General features: G+C 35.0%; 1 protein-coding gene across 1 annotated transcript; it reads left to right on the top strand.

Moving 5' to 3' along the window:
* Positions 1 to 1,528: 1,528 nt before the first annotated feature.
* On the top strand, positions 1,529 to 10,967 carry LOC146133056 (surfeit locus protein 2-like). Its single transcript, XM_083396907.1, has 6 exons — positions 1,529 to 1,679; positions 1,742 to 1,905; positions 6,243 to 6,346; positions 6,416 to 6,497; positions 7,400 to 7,455; positions 9,885 to 10,967. The coding sequence occupies exons 1-6, from the start codon at positions 1,581 to 1,583 to the stop codon at positions 10,121 to 10,123; spliced, it is 744 nt and encodes a 247-aa protein (XP_083253033.1). The 5' UTR covers positions 1,529 to 1,580; the 3' UTR covers positions 10,124 to 10,967.
* The last annotated feature ends 11,393 nt before the right edge of the window (positions 10,968 to 22,360 follow it).

Consider the following 22,360-nt stretch of genomic DNA (forward strand, 5'->3'; position numbering starts at 1 on the left):
ATTACCCATAAAATGTTTCTTTACTTCTATTGGCTTTGTAGTTTGGCTTACACTTGTGAATATTTTTTTAAATGTGTCTTTTGCTATTGTGTTTTTCATCACATTGTTTTAATATAATGTTTGGTTGAGTGTGTTCCGCATCATACTAAGTTAATATGCAATTAAAGAGTTGTAAATAGGTATAGCTAAACTGCATATTATTTGTATTTTATGTTAAACTATTTTAAGTTATTACTATATCCCAGGGATATAAAAAATCCATATTTTGTATCTGTTGGCAAAAACATAACAATTTGGTAATCGGTATAAGCCCAAAAATATTATATCAGCTAATTTCTTGTTTAAAAATATGTTAGGAATGTTGTTCTGCTGAGAAAGTATGATATAACGCAGAATCGCTTGATATTAAGCCGTTTGTATTGTAGACACCGACTTGTGTTTCCTGTGGTGCTTAAAATTTTCTGCTTAATTTTTAACATTTAGTATATTTTGATTCCTTGACAAAGGAAAAAACATTGTGACTGTTGCACATTTTGGGGAATGCCCCTTTAGAGGAAATCAGTTCTTTCTAATGAATAATGATGTTTATGATATCACTGCAATTTTTGTAATCAATACAATACCTAAAACTTCTTGACTACCAATTTACTAAGTATTTTGTTAAATTGACAATTGGTATAAATAATTAATTAGCATAGAATGATCTGACCAAGTTATACCAAGTTATATTTTTTTGCGTTCAATAAAATTGTTACACAGCTTTGTTAAACTCAGTAAATTAAAAGTTTAGATATTTATGTTGCATAAGGCATGTTAATTTAAACCAGGATAAAAATATCTCGCATCACTTGGTTTCTGTGCTGAAATTAAGTAGTAATCTTGGCCAATAATCCTTACAGCTCGCCAAAAGTTTATGCAATTGCCTATATAATTTTGCCTTCCCCAAAATCCTCTCATATGTATATACTTGTGAAGTTGGCGGATTTTTCCTAAAAATACTAATTATTATGTATATTGTATCCGGTTTTCCAAGCGATAAGATTCCAGTTACAGTTATGGGCCGCTGTACTGAAGTTTTACGTAAATTGAATGGCTACACTATAAAAAAAACTTAGAACATGTAAAGTTGTTGCCATCTAACAACATTTTTAACATTTTTGAAACATTTTGAAAGCCAACAATTTTAAATAGTGGTAGAAGGTTTTTTGTTCATAAGCTGCTTTGCTTGACTCGCCAGTACTAAAAAAGTAGGTGTATGCATGCATGCTGTAGAAACTTTTGCATGGACTTATGTCTGTAAAGGGCAACATGCATTTATCAGGCCTTACATTTGACACACACCTGATTTAGACCGAATTTTTGACCGTTAAACTCCCCCAAGTTTACAGGAAATATTTAGATTTAAGTTGATAGCAGTTAGTTAACAATAACACATGACAATAGTTAAAAAAATAGGCAAAATGCTATTTTAATTTTGTTGAAAATTCTCTGGCTTTTTCAGGGTGATGTTTTACATCCTTGTAAAAAAAAAAAGCTATTGTGTTTTGACAGACAAATCAAGTCCAAAGAATGTATGTTTAATGTTAATCACAATCAATAAAATGGTAGACAGGAATTTATCAGATGAAGTTGTCAAGCTGTTGCAACTGCACCCAAACTTGATTTGTGAAACAAAGCGGGTAAGTTACAGTAAATATATAAATATGTTATTAATATTTTAAACAATTTTTTAATGCTTCAGATTAAATGTTCCCTAACTGGCCATGAAATGCCTTACCAGGCAGGTGCAATTAGACAACATGTAGCTGGAAAAAAATACAAAAGATTAACAAAGGATTTGGATGAGTCCTTCTTCTATGAAAAATACCAACCTCATCTTATTCAAAGCATCAAACCCAATCATGAGTAAGATACTAGACTGCTTATATTAATCGTTTACCAATTAATTTCTTAATTCAGGAAATTATTAAAATAGTATATCATAAAAAAGTATTAAGCAAAATTAGAACAAAATTTACATTTTCCAATTTTGTTAAACTATGCTTGGAATTTTAACAGCGGCATAGAATCTGTGAGCAGAGTTTTTTAACTTTTGGTGTAGGATTGGGGTTTTTTATTACTTATAAAAACAAATTAGTATACAAGATGTTTGATGTTCATGAAAAGAATTAAATAGACTCTATTCTGTTTGTTGCCAAACTCCTGTAAGATATACATGCAACTTGAGTACATTTAGTACACATTTTTCATAAATATATACTTAGGTCAGGGGTCAGGAACCTATGGCTCTTTTTGTGACGCCATGTGGCTCTTTTGATGAAAAAATCTTGCATTGCCTTTTATATTACACATATAGTAGTAAATTTTCGGCGCGTTGCATGAATCCCAATTGTTTTTTGGAGACTGTTATCCCATTTGAGGGAATCTCTTTATATCCAAAAGGCCCTAGTCTTTAAATGGAACTCCATAATCAAAGTTTTCCAAACCCAGGTAATTCATTTTTGGTGCATAGCATGTTCTGTCCTTTAAATGAGAACAAAATAAATCCCCTGCTCAATTTACTATTTTTTGCGAACCTATAACTAGATGTTAAAAAAATATTAAATGACTCTCATGGAAATACAACCAAGAATAATTGGCTTATATGGCTCCCTTGACTAAACAAGTTCCTTATCCCAGCTTTAAGTTGTACTTGTAATGCATGAATTTTGTTTACTTTTTTGTGCTATTATGTCTTCCACAAACTAAAATTCAATTATAATAAATAATATTAATAAAAAGCTGCTTGTCTTTAATAGTATTTGATATATTCCTTTACTAATTCTAAATTTAAAATTATTCTAAAATAGTAAACAGCCCAGGCAAGCTCATGTTATGTACTTTGATTGTTACTGCCTTTTAAAGACACCTGTTTTTGCAATCAAAAATCTATTGTTTACTTCTAACGATGTCTAATTTGTTGAATTCTTGCTTGATTTTAACATAAACATGAATTGCCTCTAGAAGGCTCTCTGCAATAATGATTGCCATATTTTGCAGAATCTTATCAAAAAGAAGGGATAAGGGATGGGCATGCTTAAGATCTCTCTAAAGTTGTAGCATAAAGAGATTCACAATATTAAAATTTGCATTTTTTGGCACTTTTTTGAGCAAATCTTTTAAATATCTCAACAATTAGAGCCAATTCAAAACAAACAAAACAATTCAAAACAAACAATGTCATTTTCGGACTCAGTGGCATCAAAATACCCCTAAACTGAAACTTATAGCACCAAAATGTGTGTTGACCAGTGCTATATTGCATTACAAAGATGCCAAAAAATTGGAAAACTAGCTATTATTAAAAATGCATGAACTACAGAAACCACAATATTGAAAATAATATTTATTCATCAAAATATTATTGCAGCTATTAAGGAACTTTTAAGTGTTCTTCAAAAGTTTGTCAATAAATATGCAGCATTTACTACACCATTGTGTAAACAGATAAAATATTAAAAGTCACCTATGAATTACCAATGACATATTAAAATCTTCTCTTAAAAAAAAGCAAAAAACAATTACCAATAATTATACAAAATTACAAACTTAACAGCAACTTCATTAAAATCATTTAAAACAAAAAAGATTATTATTTTGCTCTCTTGCCCCAAAATAACGATGAAATTCTTTACATGACTAAAAATTAATCATGATTAATCTATTGTCTGAAAAAATGCAATCGGCCCATATGACATGAGTCCCTCAAAAAGGATAAAGGTGGCATTATCACTAGGGATGTTCAAAGTAGAATCCCAAGGTATTCTAGAATAATAGGTTTCAAATCTAGAATATCGAATCCAGAATAGCGAATCCTAGTATATTTTTATTAAAGTATTTATCCTCGATTTTGTTTGGGGAAGGGTTTAATCTTAATCTACCCTACAGGGCCCACAATCACAGCAATAAATCGCCCAAACAATTTGCTAACATGTGTACATTATAAAAAAATCTCCCATATGTTTATCATTCTTAACAACTGTCATCTGAAGCCGTTCTGTAAACTGTAATATGTCAACTGTCCAGGTTGTTGCCAAAACTTATATTTTTGCCAATAGTGAGTACAATGCAACACTGCACACAGAAGTCTTAAGCAATTCGGTCCTGTTTTTGAAAGCATTGTTAAGTCTTAGTGCTTCTTTTTTGACTAACTGATCTGTTATGCAGTCAAATGATGTACTGCAAAGAATACAAAGTTATTATTGATATAACGAATTTTTGACAATTACGTTGTGCATAACTGCATAACTTCGCTGAATATTGGCCTAAAGTTGACCTTAAGTAACCCCATAGCGCATTTTGTGGACGGCCAGCACGTTTTGCAACGCTATGTTACTTTTGCAACTTAACACATTTAGGGAATTTGCGAACTCCACACCAGACATTACACGTTAGCCTCTCGCCCAATAACGCTTGATTGACACTTGATTATTAGACGAACGTTATCGCGAGACGTGGTAATTGGTCGCCCGAAAAAACGCTGACACTGCACTACCAGGTTACATTTAAAGCAAGCACTATAAATTGGTCGCCGCAGCGACAGGCCAACGTCGGCGGTAAAACGTTTAAATATATCGGTTCCAATTACCTGAATTAAATGGCAGAATTGGATTCGATGTTCTACTTTGAGCATCCCTAATTATCACCAATTTAAGTAATTATTCAACAGATGTATGAAGCTTGAAATTTTCCCTGAACGCTTTAAGGGGGTACATCTATTCCAATATTTAAAGGTTGCCTAATCTCAATTAGTCACCAATTTTTATTGACCAATTTTTCATTATCTGCAGTATCAAACATTATGGCAGAATCTGCCGACTTTGCGACTACGCGGGCTGAGAAATCAGTGAGAAAACTATAGAAATCGGTGCAAACAATTTTTTTTTCCCATTTTCTAGAAAACATTTGTAGGCCCAAGGGTGCTGTATAAAAGTTACACTTTGCTAAATGGTTTGTTTCTGTCATAATGTGTACCGGAGCAAAACATGTCATCTAATAACTGGCAAATTATTTATGTGATTTATTACATGTTTGCACTGGTCAGAAAAAACGCCCTGGAATTTTGAAAGTTTGGCGTCCATATAAGTAAGGGTGTAAATCTGTTCAGCCCAAAGGTGCTATGCATATTATGGCATGTTGCGATGTGTGACTCATAACCTTGGCAAACAATTTTTTTATTACATTGGACTATAAACGCTGTTATTTCTAGAAATATGCTATTGTGTACCTGAGGTGTCATGTATTTATTTTAACAAAAAAATTTGACAATTTATCCAAATAAACACTATTTTTCGTGCTTCACACTTTAAACTAGTTTTAAGTTGCTTTGGTTTGGAGAAGTTTCTCAATTAAAAGCTTATCTATGTAGGGCGCAGTGGCGTATCCAGGAGGGTTTGGGGGTTCCGACCCCCCTTTTCGTAGGTGATATTATCGCTTTGTCAGGGTTTAACTCATCGTCCGAAGCGGCAATATTTTTAATGTAATTAGGTCACGAATCTTAAGCTAATGGAAAACCAAAATCAACCTCAAATCGCCTTTTTTATCTCTTGTTTGGTTGATAGTGCAGTATATTTGTTTTCGCCTTTCGTTTTCGTTCGGGTCGGCTTTAGAGTAGTCCCGTATATGGAACTTAGGAAACTGTGCTGCTATAGTCTATACATGGTCTACCAAAATCAATCACACAATTCACAGTCTTTGTTTAAGTTTTTCGCTTGAAGTTAAGGAATGCACACTAAGCGGTTACCATGCATGTGTTCACTTTGCTTCTTAAAGGTTCAGTTTTGCTGGCCGTTAATTGGGTGTGTCTAATTAGTTCTAATGACGTCTTTACAATCACTATTTTATGACATCATACCCGTTCCTATTTTATAATGTCATTCATTATTGGCGAACAAAATAGGGAAATTACCGAAGTTTAAATTTCGGGCCCCCCCCTTTTTGATTTTTTAGATGCGCCCCATATAGCGTTACTTTACAGATAAACAATTTTTTTCAATATAAAACTTGTAGATTTCTCATTTGCGACAACATATAAAACAGAATAAGTGGTGCTATTGCTGGTAGATTTGTAAATAAAAACTTGACAATGGTATGTGCGAAGCCAATTACCATGTCTTATTAAAAGAGTCCGCCTGCAAAACCTAAAGCCAGCTGCACAAGTTGCACACTCCGGTTGTATGATGATCCATGTTGTATTTTCACAGAAATCATCTTTTTTGCATGCTTACATTGAAGCATGTAAACAAGGTACCAGCACATGTTAAAAGGCATGTTGAGGGAAGAAGATTTCTGAAAGCCAAAGCAAGATGTATGTAAATTATTGAAAATCAGATTTAATATGTTCAATTTTTTTTCTAACCATAGAGTTTGTTTAAAGGGGAAAATTGTCAACAAACAAATGAAAAGTTTGTACCCACGCCACATCTAAGTCGCCAGCAGAGCAAACACAATGATGGTAAGTTGGATAAAAAAGTTAGGACAGTTTTTACCACTTCATCTTGTATTATGTGTTATCTTATTATACATAAGGTAATTTTCTTAAATTCAGTTTTGTTTACCCAAGCCAAACAGCACATGCATGAAAACTAAGTGAAAAAGAGCCCTGGGCCTAATATAATATTCACCAGAAAATAAAACTTATTTTTTGCACCATCAATACAAATGGTGACATTAAACAATTCACATAATCCAATTTTACACACAAATACAAATTCAAGATTTTCTCATCAGGGTGTCTAAAAAATGCTCTGCACGCCCACATGTAGAAATCACAAATTTGTTGGGTTTAAGTCAATGTTGTTTGTTGAGCAAGAGAGTAATGTGCTTCAAAGAATGCAAAATTACTTTTGGCTGTAATGCATTACTATGTAACTTGACAATTACACTGTAAAATTAACCTTCAGTAACTTGGGCATATTTTTTCAAGGCCAGTGAGAGAGTGTTACTCGTGCAACACTTTAAAGAAAAATTGAAGTATTTACACATTACACGTTTTCTGCTAACTCAATAACACTTTATTTGCACTAGATAATGGTTTAATGAAGGTTATCAGCAAGTAATTAGTTGCCTGAAATAATGCAAACGCCACCCTACATGATGGGTAATAAACCTAAATGTTCGCCATAGCGACAGTTCTTAATCCAAACATGCCACCTGTATGTGTAATTAGACTCTACCCTCTGTGGTTAAACAATGCATTTTAAAATAAATCATAGCAGTTAAAATTACCCAATAAAATGGATAAATTGAATTCAGTGAAAGCCTTATGGACTCAAATCCTAAGGATCTGTTATTCTGCACATCTCTACCTACAAAACAAACAAATTAATTGTGTTAGGTTTTTTTTTCTAGGTGCTCAGAGGATGGAAGAAGATAAAGGACAGGAATCCGATGACAGTTATTCTGATCTTTATCCAGGTAAATAAAACAGAGCATTCTATTGTTAAACATTCCATTTACAATGAATCAATGTCGCTTGTCATGGGTTCCATTAGATGTTGAAAAACATTATGCATATATTACTATACACATTAAATAAGTAGGCTACTTTGGTTTAATACTAAAACACTGCTACCTAACCTAATACTTGGCATGGATAGCAAAATTTAAACTAGACATGAATTTAAGCTTTTAAAAACTGACAATAGTCGTGAAGTCCAGTGCATTAGCTTTGCTACTGCTGACCTAGTTTTATTCAATTTATTAGTGCTAGATTTTTTATTTCTTGTTTATAACATAAAACTTTTTTTACTTATCTGTAGTGATTCTCAAGTAGTTCTTGAGATTTAATATGGTAAAAGCACTCTTATTCAACCCTTTGTTTCCTTTGTTTTTACTTACACACATCTTCCATTCGAGCCATTAGTTTGGATACCCACAAATTTATTTAAGTAAAATATTGTAAAGATTTAGTATGCAACTAAGTATGTCAAAGGTGTTCTTGAATAGTAGGTTTCAATCTAGAACGACAAATCCAGAACATTTAATTGCAGAATATTACTGATTAGCAAACTTCTATTTGGTGACTGCATGAATCTTAGTTACCCGTTATGACAAAACAGCAACTTTTCGCAAAGCAATTGGGTAAAATAAGTATAATGTAATACAAAATTAAATTATAAATGTTTTCAATTCTAAACAATGATCAGTTACAGCCATTTATAGCAAGGAAATATAATGCATAAATACATAAAAAAAAAATTTTAGTTGTACTGGATTTATTAATTACCAACGTTTACCCAATTATTTTAAGTTTTGTTCTTAAACACGAAATTAGCATGAATCACTCCAATTCTAATTAATATAAGCCATGTCTTTGTATTGTTTCTGCAATATGTTCCAATTTTGCATAAGTCATTCTCAGAAAAATTTCGATAAATCTAACCATATAAAACTGCTGCTGTCAGCAACCCAATTTGGGGTATTGACTCATAGGTTGTGAAACACCACCCCATCCGTCAGAAATCAGTGCAGTTCTAAGCAAAAAGGTCTACGACAATCAGTGCATTCAAAGGATCAAAAAGTCCGACTTTTAGACTTTGAGGTCTTGGACAATGCACTAATTTGCATTAAGAAATGTGCATAAGAAGATTAAGTTTAACAATACTTGACCTAACCAAACCCAAACGCTAACCAGCGCCCTAACCCAAATAATGTGCGATAATTTAATAATTATAACGCTTCAGGCCCCAATACCTCAATTTGTGACGTAATAATCTTAAATACAATGGACGAGAAACTATCTTATGCCCATCCGAGTATGGGCTTTTTTCCCTAGCATTTAAAGAATTATTAAAATAACGCACATTATTTGGGTTAGGATTCGGGTTAGCGTTAGGGTTTAGGTGGGTCAAGTGTTATTAATCCTATCTCATACTTTTTGTTACCTTTTCTGAACTTTTAATGAATATTTTCAATTTATCTACGCCGGGAGTTTACCTAAAGGTCCAAATCAGTGCATTGCCACGACCTCAAGGTCTAAAAGTCTAGACTTTTCTGCCATTGGATGCCCTGATTGTCGTAGACCTTTTTGCTTAGAAATGCACTGATTTCTAACGGATCGGGTGGAAACACTGTGTTAAGCAGTCAAATTATATGCTGCAAAGAATACAAAGTTATTTTTAACAGCCTTGCATTAATTACTTGACAATTACATTGTGACGTAACTATGTCAGATATTACGCGAGAACGTTCTCTGAAACTTGCTGTTATTTCAAGCTAAATTCGAATTTCTGTGCCAAGGGCAGGCGTCATGTAACCCTATAAATTGAAAGTTTGGCCAATTCAATCTATGTAAATGCAATTTTTTAATTGGATTATGCATTAGCGCACGGGTTGGCTACAGAACAACAGGTGTTTTAAGATTAAACGTTTTATGTTGTCATGTTTGAGTCATCCATGACAACTTTCACGTTCCCCGAAACAAAAATCCTGGATCTGGCCAATTTGATGGCAAATATAGGAGGAAGAAAGCAATACTGAGCGAAAATTTTAGGGTTCGACGAAAGCTTAAGTATAATAACATGGGAGTTCGACAGGTGGTCAAAGGTTAAGAACCACTATTCTAATTTCTAGCTTATATAGTCAGAGGCCGAGCGCATTTTACGATATACTACTTTTGCAACTTAATTCAATTCATCAACTTATTTTTGGCAATCGCCAAATTTCTGCACCTGCTATTAAACATTCGCGGGTCACCCAATAACGATGATTGAAACTTAATAATGATTAGGCGAAGGTTGCTTTTTGAGCTGCATGTTTCCCTTCGGTTTAAATACTCACATTACAGGCAATAGGTTTGTTATATCAATAAACTTTACGCAGTTATTACAACTATTGTTTTTCAGAAAAATACTTTGAACGCTTAACTTTGTCATCAGATAATGAGGAAAAAAATGAGAAGAAAACTAAACCTAAAAAAGTCTTGAAAAAAAGGAAAAAAGTTGTAGGCAAGTTGGCTTTAAAGCAGGAAGTTAACAAAATAAAACGAAAATCTGGGTTAAAAGAACGAGACAATCTGACGAAGAAACAACGTCTTTCATCATTAAAGAAATCTCAAAGTGGAGAACTTTTGACTTTTGAATAAATCCACTGTGGATGAACTTCTGAAGAGGCAATGACGTACTCCCAATAAAAGTAAAGTTTAAATACATTTGTCGCTACCATGCATTTAAATTTATGCCTATGAAATACATTACAACGAAAAAGTAAATAAATGATCGATAGAGGGTTCAAAAAGAGCACTCAAACCACAAGACGTTTTAAAAGCAATAACTATAGCGCAGTGGTTTTTAAATTATTAATACCGCCACTCCTAATTTTTTGGGGGTTTTCTCATGAACCCGAGGTAGGCAAGAAATTTTAAGAGATGACGTTGTATTACAAATAGAAATCAAATAAATCTGCTGTTTCCGATCAAAAAATGTAAGTAGAACAGAAAAAACAATGTTAGGTGGAATTGGTTTGTCAGGTGGCACTAAATAAAGACAAATTGTATTGTATTCTCGACAAGTTTTCGCACAACCCGTGCTTAATCGTGTCAAGTTAAAAATGAAAGTTATTAAAGTTTATGTGGCTGTGGATATGTTAGACGTCCTCTTTCTTATCGCCTTTTACTCGCGCTTGTGCTTAAGAACGTTTGAAGCAAACCTTTCTTCTACACACGCGAAACAAACACGTTATAATTACTAATATCAATTCCGAAGCCCGCTCGCTACACTTCCATTCACCACATAAGTTTTATAATGATTTCAACAAAACGTTTTTTGGTTTAAAATTATGTTTTCTATTTGTTAAAAAAAGTTTGTGTTGTTTGTAACAGGAACATTTAATTATTATGATTTCTTTAAAGTAGAGAAAACGTTTTCTTTTCCGTTAGGAAAAAGTCTCGAAGTGGTTTTAGCAATAAAACGTATTTAAATGTCTCTTTATTTGGATTGCACTTATTTGTTGTTTTTTTTTAAAAAAGCGTGTTTTGCAAATTTGATTATTAGAACTTCTAAACATCTTTAGACTAAACAATATTCCAAATTCTCTTGTATTTCTAAAGACGCCGAAATACGTTTTTAAGATTTTTTTAAAGTTCGTGTTCTGCTATGGTTAAATTATTTCAAAACCGGTTTATAAAGTTCCGGTTCCGATAAAATAGGAGATGTGTTAAACCAGGGGTGCCCAACCTTTTAGCTGGTGACGGCCGCATTGACGGTCTTTATTTATCTCACGGCCACCAGAACAATTTATTTAGAGATGACGTCGGAGAGAATCATAACGTGGCGTCATAGAACAATTATTCTTAAACATGCTTGTTGTTGTCTAAAGATCTTATGCATAAATATAGAACTTGTATATTTCAACAGGTGAGACATGACCACCGTGCTATCTTACTCCGCTAAATCGAAACGAGTACAAACTGCCATTGCAATTTAAGGAGCATACTGTCAGGTCGCTTATAGATTTATTGTACATTCACATAATTCAGCATAGTTCGCAAACACGTCTCGCAAGTAAGACATGCATCTGTTGACTGTAGTGTTTTATCCAGCAGTAGCGTGACACTATATAGCACAAAAGCGACTGCGATGGGAATTAATTGAGTCGAAATACCGGCTGGATTTGCCAGAACGGCAACGAAAGGAAATGAGTATCGAGGTGAAATATTTAACACTTTACCAGGCGAACACGCTATAATTACAAGCACAAATAGACATGCGTTGTTCCTCTACATCATTTCCCTACTCCCTGGAAAACGAAAAAGGTCTCGAGCAGTTCGTTGGGCTGCGCTTCTTTAAAATCTTCACAGGATCCGATCACGAGTCGACCAGCAACCGCAGAACATCGGACATTTGTGCAATATCGATCCGTATTGGCAATCGTGGTGTTCACTAGAGCGAAAAATGTTCATGAATTCCTTGTCTTGGCGGCCAACGAACAACTCCAGGGGTAGCTGATTGTGCGACACGATGTAACGTCTGAAATAGTACTTGCAAGGCACAATAAACAAACAATGCAAAACACCTTTGAATAGCCTATAATGCAGAAAATTATCGTCTTAAAACGCAGTTCGAATTCCAAATCGCAAAACTGTAGTTAGTGCTTAGACTTTTTTGCTCTAGAATATCAATTAAAAGGGGGTAAGGTGTTAATCTCAAAAACGCGAAAACAAATTACATCGCCTAGTCCACATTAAATGGGTTCCCTAAATGGCAGACATAATAACCTTGGCGCAAAAGGTCATTCTAGAAAGTTACTCTCTGCATACTGCTAATAACTTCATGTGGGCTACATGACGGTTATATCACACCGTCTGAAAGGTAAATGAGGCATCAAAGGCCTTAAAAATCATGGGCTTATAATACCCAGAGCATGCTCGCTTGCAGTCACAAATGAGAAAATCTCGCGTTATGTTGGGAATTGGCAACAAGGTTTGGCCTTCTGCTCTGTTTTCCTTTTAATAAACCATAACGGTTAAGTGACGCAGGGATTTCAGACAAAGTGATCAGGTTATTTTGGGTGAGATATTAAACATCAATCACCATAACACGTGACCAGAGACAATAGCCGCAGTGGCCTTGACACTTTTGAAGTAACGACTTCTGTAAGTGCTGGTTGAGATAGAATCTATCCATTTATTGGTTTTGAGACTAGATATCACGAGAAGTACTAAACCTCGATCGTAATATTTTCACCTTTAATACTTACCAAAAAAGGCCATAATTTTGCAACAATAACTATAACAGTCTTGCGTAACTAACAATTTAAAGCGTCAAACGATTTTTCTCTGCATTACATCTAATCAAACATCAAATTGACAAGCAATAACGCTGGCATAAACTTGGTAACAAACGTTTCAACGAATCATAACTGATCGGCGTAACTTAAAAATACTTACAAACGAGAAACTGCGCTAGCAAACCAAATTAATTCATACTTTCTATGCAACCTGACAGTATGCATAAAATTTCATTCAGAAGGATTTATTTGCGTGTTGTTATCACGTCGGGGTCACCAATGTATATTTCAACGGGTGAGACATGACCACCGTGCTGTCTGACTCCACTAAATCGAAACGAATACAAACTGCCATTGTAATTTAAGGAGCATACTGTCAGGTCTCTTATAGATTTATTGTACATTCACATAATTCAGCATAGTTCGCAAACACGTCTCGCAAGTAAGGCATGCATCTGTTGACTGTAGTGTTTTATCCAGCAGTAGCGTGACACTATATAGCACAAAAGCGACTGCGATGGGGATTAATTGAGTCGAAATGCCGGCTGGATTTGCCAAAACGGCCACGAAAGGAAATGAGCATCGAGGTGAAATATTTAACACTTTACCAGGCGAACACGCTATAATTACAAGCACAAACAGACATGCGTCGTTCCTCTACAAACTGAAGTATAGTCTAATCGCGCGAAAGGCCCCCCAAAAATCGTTTATTGGGCTTTTAAATGTGACACGTGACGCAGCTGACCGACTGGTCGTCAAAACGGCGCGCATGCAGTTCCAGGGTGGTACCCAGTTCATTGACCTGGGGCACCGGGCCTACTACTGTCTGTGGTTTATGATCATATCTTTTTTGGTTTTTGTGATTACCGAAATACGGATTTTGTTTGTGTCCGGCTTTGTTATTCTCAATGCATTCTCTCTCAATTTGCTCAATAACAGTTTAAGAATCACTCACAATCTTATTTAGTTATACAAGGCTTTCTATAATAACTGCTCAACCTGTCCCATAGTTGTGCCTTAATTCCTTTCACAACTCACATAACACACGTCTGCTCAGCCGTTAATTATGTATCATCAATTCCTATTTTATCTTTATGTGACATCATAATTCAGATTGTTACGAATCTTCTATACTGCTTTTTGCATCGATCAATCAATGATATCAACTTGTTTCAGCGCAGATTGATCTAATTAACTGCGCTCCCTAAAGTCGTAAACATTTCTAATCTGCATTTAGCATATCAACCATTAACGCATGGCAGCCATAACATGCTTATTAAAATACTTGTTTACGGCCGCATAATTATTCATGGACGGCCTCCGGTTGGATACCGGTGCGTTAAACTTATCAACGTGAAGAATAACAGAGTTGTAACTCACAAATAATCTATATTACGTGACGTATTAAAAAAAAGCAGCTTATTATTAAATTATTTAAAAAATAGAAAAGCCACGTTTTAGCAAATATTCATTTTTTCATTCAATTCTGAGCCTTACATAACTTGACCTTGAGAAATAAAAGTTATGACGTCATGCTGGATTAAACCGCGTTATTAATATGTTCGGTTAAGGTTTAGTTTCATTTAAAATATTTGGTTCAATTCCGGTTCGGTTCCTTCAATCTTGCAAAGTTCAGGTTCGGTTACAGATCGAAAAATATCGGCCAAAAACCGGTTCATAGATTTCGGCCCACTCCCTGCTTACAGGTGTGAACGACAGAAAGAATTTTATCGTTTCTTTGGAGCTATCACTTCGTTCAGTTTCATTCGTTTCGTCTTACCTCGTTAGACAGTTATGAAGACGAATGGCTTAACTTGTGATCTGTTACCCTGTAAGCGTATTTATTTTTGGACGATAATTTATTAATACGAACCCCACTCAACATAAACTGGTAGCCGAGTGGCGTCATTTTTGAAGAGTAGGTTTAAAGGTTTTACCCAATGTGAGTGTTACTTCCGGAAATGATCACTTGGAACTTTTGAGGTGCTTGCTTACCTTTTGGTAAGCCTGTGCTAAAAAAAATAGGGCTACCATATTTTCAGCACCCAAAACTAGTACATTTTTTGCCTGCAAGTAAAACGAAAGTAGAATTGTTACGTTTGAGAAAAAACGTGCCATATCCACAAGTAAAGCATTTAGCTTCGAACTTATTACGTTCTTTTCTGAAACAAGGATACTTCTGTCGTAGCTCATTAGTAAACAGAGTTTTCCTCTTTAGCATTATAATTTATAGCTTATTTTGCTTTATTGTTGTCTGAATTTAGAGAATAATAAAGAAAAATGAAAGCATCTGCTCAGAACCACCTGTATGCTATATAGATCAACCGGGGTGCACCAAAATATGCATGGGGTGCACCAGTACGAAAAGGTAAGGGTGCATAACAAAATTTTAATGAACGAATAATATTTGACTTCTTAAGTTTGTTTCAATGCTGTTTTATGACATACAATAGTACTCTCTAGCTGCCTGCAGCCATAATCTAACTCTCATCGACAGTTCGGCAGATCCGCCCGGTTTAATTGACCTATATGATATTGATATGCATAATGATTTTTCATATCGCTATTTACATTAGTTCAACAACTTTTAGGGTTCACCAAACCAAAAAAGGTTGAAGAGCACTGCTATAGACCAGTGTTTCTTAACCGTTTTTCATCCGCGCCCCCCTTTGTTAATTTTCCTATGCCTTGCCCCCATAGTGAAGTTTGTTGTCGATCGCGCGAAGCGCGAAAAAAATTGGTTGAATTGGCGCTAAACTGTAAATTCAAAAGCTGATTGAGACAAATGTGTTGTGAGGACATTTACTCCACCGTTGTAAGGCTGTGATGTCGAGCGCAAATATAAAAACATTGCTTTATCGTGTTTCAAAAGATGTGACAACACACAATACAACGGCATATTGCAAAAACATAATCGATTCGCGCAAAAAAGTATCCAATTATTATAAAATATGGATGAAAAATAGTCCGAACGCGGATGACTTTTATCGTTTATCTATGAGTTAGCAAAATTAGAATTAAATAGGTCCGTTAAACCCTCGATGATTTGAAAACATGCAATGGCACTCAAAGAGACTTTGTGCGAAAAAAAAGTTGACAAAAGTCGGAAATAACAGGGTTTGTACAGCGCTGTAGGAGTGGTGAACAACCCAAACAAAACCATTAAAAAAAATTAAATATTAACTTAGAGCTCGCGCCGCCATAAGAATTGCTTGGACCCCCCCTACCAAACAGTAATTAACACTGATAGTAGGCTAGGCCTAAAAACTCGCACCTTTGCTTTATTAATGGGCCTTTTTAAATGTGAGGTTCTGTTGCCATTTATTTTGGGCGCAATGTTTGCAATAACAAACAAGATGATAGGTCAATTTGTTGGAAAACCTGTTTTAAACCAGCGATTCAGCATGTTTCATGGCTACAGTATTTATTTGGAAATAAATACAACGTAGTAAAAGTCTTGTTAAAAGTATACAAGCAACTAACTCGAAATGCGAAAAAAGAGGACACTTGGACATTTTTGAGCGTCCTCGGAGGACCATTCAGTTTTCTCAAGAAAAGAGGACATATGGTAGGCCTAGCTAAAAAATACATTCACGCACCAAATATGAGGATTGTCACTGCGAAAGAATGAGGTGGTTCGGACCCCTCCCCTCTTTTCTTAAGTCAGGTTATCGTGTTTTTGTTCGTATTTGTCCGCTTTTACTCACCGTCCGCGAAGCGGCAATGTTTTTAATGTAATTGGGTCATGCGTCTTAAGCTAATGCTAAACCAAAATCAAACATTTCTTGTTTGGTTGACCGTAAACGCAGGATATTTGTTCTCTTTCGCCTTCTCGTTATTCTTCAGGTTGACTGATTAGCAAGGGTATATTCCACAAATGACAAGCTAAGTCAAGCCTTCCTTTTTTCTCGCTAAAAATGTCGCGTTAGGCTAAAGCTAAACAATGGCATTTTTTTAACCTGAAACAGGTTCTCTTAAAACAGGGGTCGGCAACCTACGGCCCGCGGGCCGGCCCGCCAATGTTATTCATCTGGCCAGCCGACTCGTTGACAAACTAAACACGGGTCCATTTCAAATAATTTATAACTATTTTAACTACGTAATGTGGGAAAATTTTTCGCGCTTAGCGCGAATGATCTTTGTACGTCCGGTTCGTCTTTTCAACAAAAAAAAAAAAATCGCGCTCGCTTCGCTCGCCAGGTGCTCCCGGCCACGAAAAGATTAATAAACACGTAACTAGACTAACTGAAACGGTTATCGCGTTTACTTGATGTACTTTTATTACACATTTTATATGTAGTATGGATGTCGACGTGTGAACTAGACTTTTAAACCAAACAAACGCTTTTTTGCGCTTTGCGCCAACAATTTACTGCCTTCTTAAACGTAATTAGCCTAAACACGTTTTTAAGTGCAACAAAAATATCCGAGGCCTGCCTGAATAAAAGTTGTTTTAACATTTTAATAATACAAATCGAAGTTGTTTTTGTGCAGCCCGCAGAGACCTTTCTGAGTTTCGTTTTGGTCCGCGACTAGAAAAAGGTTACCGACCCTTGTCTTAAAATATGTCTAATTTGACTGTTTAAAATCGCCCTTTTTATGTAACGATTGTTACCGCAAAATTATTCTTTATTCTTTAAGCATGTCCTAAGACCACGTGTTTAGTGTGTAATTGACACGTTGTTACGCTAATCTTGGCATAATAACACTCCGAAAAAAAAAACGATATTTGTTTAGTATTGCAGGTAACGAAAGGCGTGCTTGTCTAGGTTTGCCATATTTTTAAACGCGAAATCCCTGACAGAATTACTACGGTTATATTGCCAACTCCAGATCAGGGGACGTCACAAGTTACAAAATATGCAAGCAATTTTGTAACGTGAAATACATTGGGCACTTGGTGAAAGTTAGTTTACATCGTTCATGCTGTGCCATGTTTTCTTTTGAAATGATAAGTAAAATTTATCTTGAAACGTAGAATTTTGCTTTGCGTTTCGAGGAGTGGAATTTTAGTACTAGCGTCGAAAAGCACTGTTTTACTGAAACACCGCTAATGGAGTTAGCCGGATTCGCGATTTCCGGCCTTTACCAAAAGAGATTGAGTTGGCAATTAAGCCTTGTAAGCCAGGCACGCCTTGGCGTAAGGTTACATATGAACAAGCTATTTTTTAGATAGGGTTCAGGTGTCCTTACGCTAATTTTGTATCCTTGTTAATTAGAAAGTTTCTGCACTTATTTGCGCAGATTGGTTCATGAAATAAAGTAATATAATGCAGACGTTGCAGTGTACACTGGAGATTAGTCAATTTGACTGGCTTGTGTTTTAAAAGTATTTGCGAATCCGTTTCTAGAAACGCTGTTTGTTTAAGTGAGGGAAATGCGGTTAGAACACAATCGTAGAGCGCCTTAAGGAAATCGCTTGATTTCCGCTTTTTTTACTTTTTAATTAGTGTTGCATTCGGGGAGCACTAAAGTAAGCGATGCATTGAAATTATTTACATAAAATATTTAAGACATTACAAACGTGAGTAGGGTTTACTCCTAAAGTCGCGCTTAAAGACTTACACGAATTGAAACATATAGTTAGCGAGTGAATGAATTACTATGCTTTTAAGTACTTCCGACTCGCGTGCAGCGTAGCCTATACAATTTAGAGTTTCCTGAACTGAAACTCAAACGCGTGAATTGTTTTCAACAATTTGGAAACTATTCAAAATGAAGTCTTTTTGATATATGCATGATTTGCAAAATTCGACACTTTTAAATGGTTTAAGAAAAAGTCGCATAAAAATAATTTACAGACCTTTCAGTCGATATTTTTACTTATTATATATATATAATTTTATTTTTATTTTAAAATTTAATAGATTTTTCACCTAATAAACTAGGCAGAATCAGTTATTGTGAAATCCATGATTCCAAACGGTGGTGATGTCTTTATCGGCAACGCTTGTTTATATTTTGTGTTCCGTATTCCAAGCAAATGTTTGCTGACGAGATGGAGCGTCTTTTGACGTATCTTTCGACGAAAGCAATTCTTCCAAAAGGCTTCTTGCAAGTGTCAAACATAACAGTTTTTAGGCGGTCGTTTGTGGTTGGTCCGTACAGATTAAGGCACATCTTTTCTTGAGCTTCGTTCGTCACTCGCAGGGCATCATTTTGTAGAGGTGGTTGATAATGAGTACTCATTTAATAGTCTTTTGTGCCTCGGTGTATCAAACTCACAACTGCAATGTAGATACTGCATTCAAATTGAATTGTTCATCTTCTGCTTCATACTTCTAATATGCTTCGTATTAAACCTTAGCTCAGAAAACAATCACTCGACCTTGCAGCAGCAATATTCTGTTTATTAACTGGACAAGACTGATGTATATTCGCTTAACGCTTCTGCTTATATATGTGAGAATTTTGCATGAACAACAAAAGGACGACACGGAAAAGCGGAAGTGATTCAGAACCCGAAGCCTTTCTGGCACCGGGAACTGTAACAGTAACCCGTTCACACAGGTGAAAAACCTATGACGGAAATATGTGTCACGATATTACATTATTCACGTGTGAAACAGCCAAATGCTTTGTTCTCAGAGTGACAGCGGGTGTTTGGTAAAGGCAAGCACGATTTACAAATCGCCAATCATTACATTGTAAAAAGAACACAACTCAAATAAACGTCTTAAATACTCAATAAAACATCTTAAATGACCGCTGTTGCTACACTACTTTGGGCCGCGACAAAAAAAGTTTGCCGACCACTGCACTAAGGTTAGGGTTGCCAATTTTGTCAATGGAAAATAAAGGACAAAAAATAATATGCATATGTTTTATATATATATATATATCCTTTTTGACAAAATATTTAAACATAACCATTATGGTTGCGTTACATAACTTAAAAGTAACAAAAACACGTATTTTCCTTTTTAACAATTTCAAAAATGGTAATTATGAGTTTATGACATGCATGGAATAACACAAATAAGAAATACATTATAGAATATTCATTTATTCGTAGTATATTTGTAACTATTATTTTTTTAAATTATATTTTTTCTGAGATTTTGCTGTCTTAAGTAGCACAGAATCTTGTTTGATCTTCTCTGAAAATTCTTGACATGTGTTCGCGAAATTGAAATATATAAAAAGCTCATTTTTAATTAGGTCAACTGAGCATCTATTTCGTTCATCTCGCCATTTTGAGGACATGACACTGAATACCCTCTCGCAATATGCAGAAGTTCCAGGAATAGAGAGTACGTATGAAACGATTTTGAATATATTCATCTTTTTTTTTTTTTTTTTTTAGTGCAGAAGTAGCCTTAGCGACAGAATTCTTTTCGATACCCATGCAGATGAGGCTGGATGCTATCGTAAGCTTGAACAATGCACATCCCTTGAATTCCCTTCTTTATTTAGAATCAAAATTTTGCCCAAACGGGACCACACGGTACTTTTGGGAGCTAAAGGCTTAACTAAGCACTTCTAGTCTTTTATGATGGCATTATCTTGTAGCTGTTTACTCTCAGTAACATAATAAAGGACTGGAAGAAGTCTTATTGTCTTAAGCGCAACTCAAATTTGACTATACTGTTTGGCAGCGATAAAGAAACGCTCTAAACAAAACCTAGAAATTAGATTCCAATGGCACTGCCGCACAACGCGACAAACCACACACCACAGCTGCTAACTGTCAACTGAATCGGATCTTTACGCTTTAGTAACGATTTTATTTGCTTCGGTAGCTAGTAAGGCATTTTCACATACATGATACATGCTCTTGATTTTTAATAGATATTCTAAATAATAACGTTTTTGAATGAAATCTAGTACAAAAGATCAAAATAAAGGACATTTGGCGTCCTTTATGAATGTCAAAAAGGACAAGGACAAAAAAGGAAAATAAAGGACTGTCCTTTGTGATAAAGGACGGTTGGCAACCCTAACTAAGGTGTTAGCGGTTTCGACGCACAATTTTGCTTTGCTTTTTTCAGGTTCGCTTTTGCTGGAGATTTTTTATGACGTCTTCAAAATCAATATTTTATGACGTCATACCCGTCACTATTTTATGACGTCATTATTCATTAACGTCAGACGTAAAATAGGGGAATTCCAAAAGTTGAAAATTAGGGACCCCATTTTTAATATCTGGATATGCCCCTGTTTGCAAGTTCCCTTTCATTATTTGGTTTAGGGTGAGGGTGGTTTAAGTATTTTATATTTATTGTTAATTTTGCTTAACCTACCCAAACGCTAACCAAAATAATTCTCATTGTGTTAGACCAGCGCGCGCCGATTCTAGACAAGTTTTTGTAGAGCATGATCACGAGCCTCACATTTTACCATCGGTTTACCAAACCTCGAAATTCGCACTACTTTAACCGGATCTGCGAAATTACAATACGATTTATTGCTAGAGCTGTTTAATGTACTTCTAAGCGTAAAGAATGACAATGAATGCAAGGACGTTGATAGAACAAAGCAAATTTTTCTTAAAACTATATGTGATTATAGAAATCATTTTGAACAATAGGCTACTGACGGGCGTTTAAATATTACCGCGATCGCTTATGAATTTTAGGATCGGTTATCGACTCAACTATCACCGAGTCATGTGTGGCATCGTTGGAAAGGTATTATCAAGCGCTATGCGATTTTGTTGGTCTCTAGTTGCGTAAATTGATTTTTGAGTCTTATTTGGTCGGATGTTGGTGGGATGAAAAACTCGATATTACGCATAACAAATGTTAAATTTGAAATATTTTCAACATTAAATTTTTTTACTTTTTTTTCTCTCTGTGGCATTATAAGGTTTGTAGAAATGTCTTGATGAAATTTCGTTCACTTGCACTTTGAATTGGGCAAGTGACGGGCGTTTAAATATTACCGCGATCGCTTATGAATTTTAGGATCGGTTATCGACGATAAAAGCGTATGGCCTCAACTATCACCGAGTCATGTGTGGCATCGTTGGAAAGGTATTATCGAGCGCTATGCGATTTTGTTGGTCTCTTGTTGCGTAAATTAATTTTTATTAAAAAAATTTTTTTATTATTATTTTTATTAAAAATTATTGCGAATATTACTTTTTAATATTAATATTTTTTTTAAATTTTAATTTTTTAATTTTTATTTTGTAAATATAGTTCATTCTTATTGTTGTGGTAAAATTTTTTTTCTCAAAAAATGAGGTTAAATATGTTTTTTTTGCCTTTGAAATTTCTTCGTATAGCTAGCGTGCTGGCTAGCTTTTGGTCTAAATTTGCACTATTGTAAACGGTTTTAGCAAAAACTAGTTTTGTGTTTTTGCAGATCCGGTTACAGTACTGCGAATTTCGAAGTTCGGTAAACGACAACCCAGGCAAATAGCCTCTTTCATAGACTTATCCGCTTCGATAGATTTCCGTCAAACAGTTTCTCCAAAAGAACCAAATTTACATGTGTTATGTTTGGGATTTCCCCTAATATGTGATATAGAATTTAAAAGAAGTTAAGGAAGAAAATACAGGGAACAGGCATAGTAAGCGGCTAAGCGCACCGGCACGGCGGCGCACACTTGCCAACACGTTATATTATCGAATTTACTAAAGAATTTTTT

The sequence above is a fragment of the Ascidiella aspersa genome, chromosome 9 (assembly GCF_963924565.1).
Source record: "Ascidiella aspersa chromosome 9, kaAscAspe10.2, whole genome shotgun sequence".
NCBI classification, from domain to species: Eukaryota; Metazoa; Chordata; class Ascidiacea; order Phlebobranchia; family Ascidiidae; genus Ascidiella; species Ascidiella aspersa.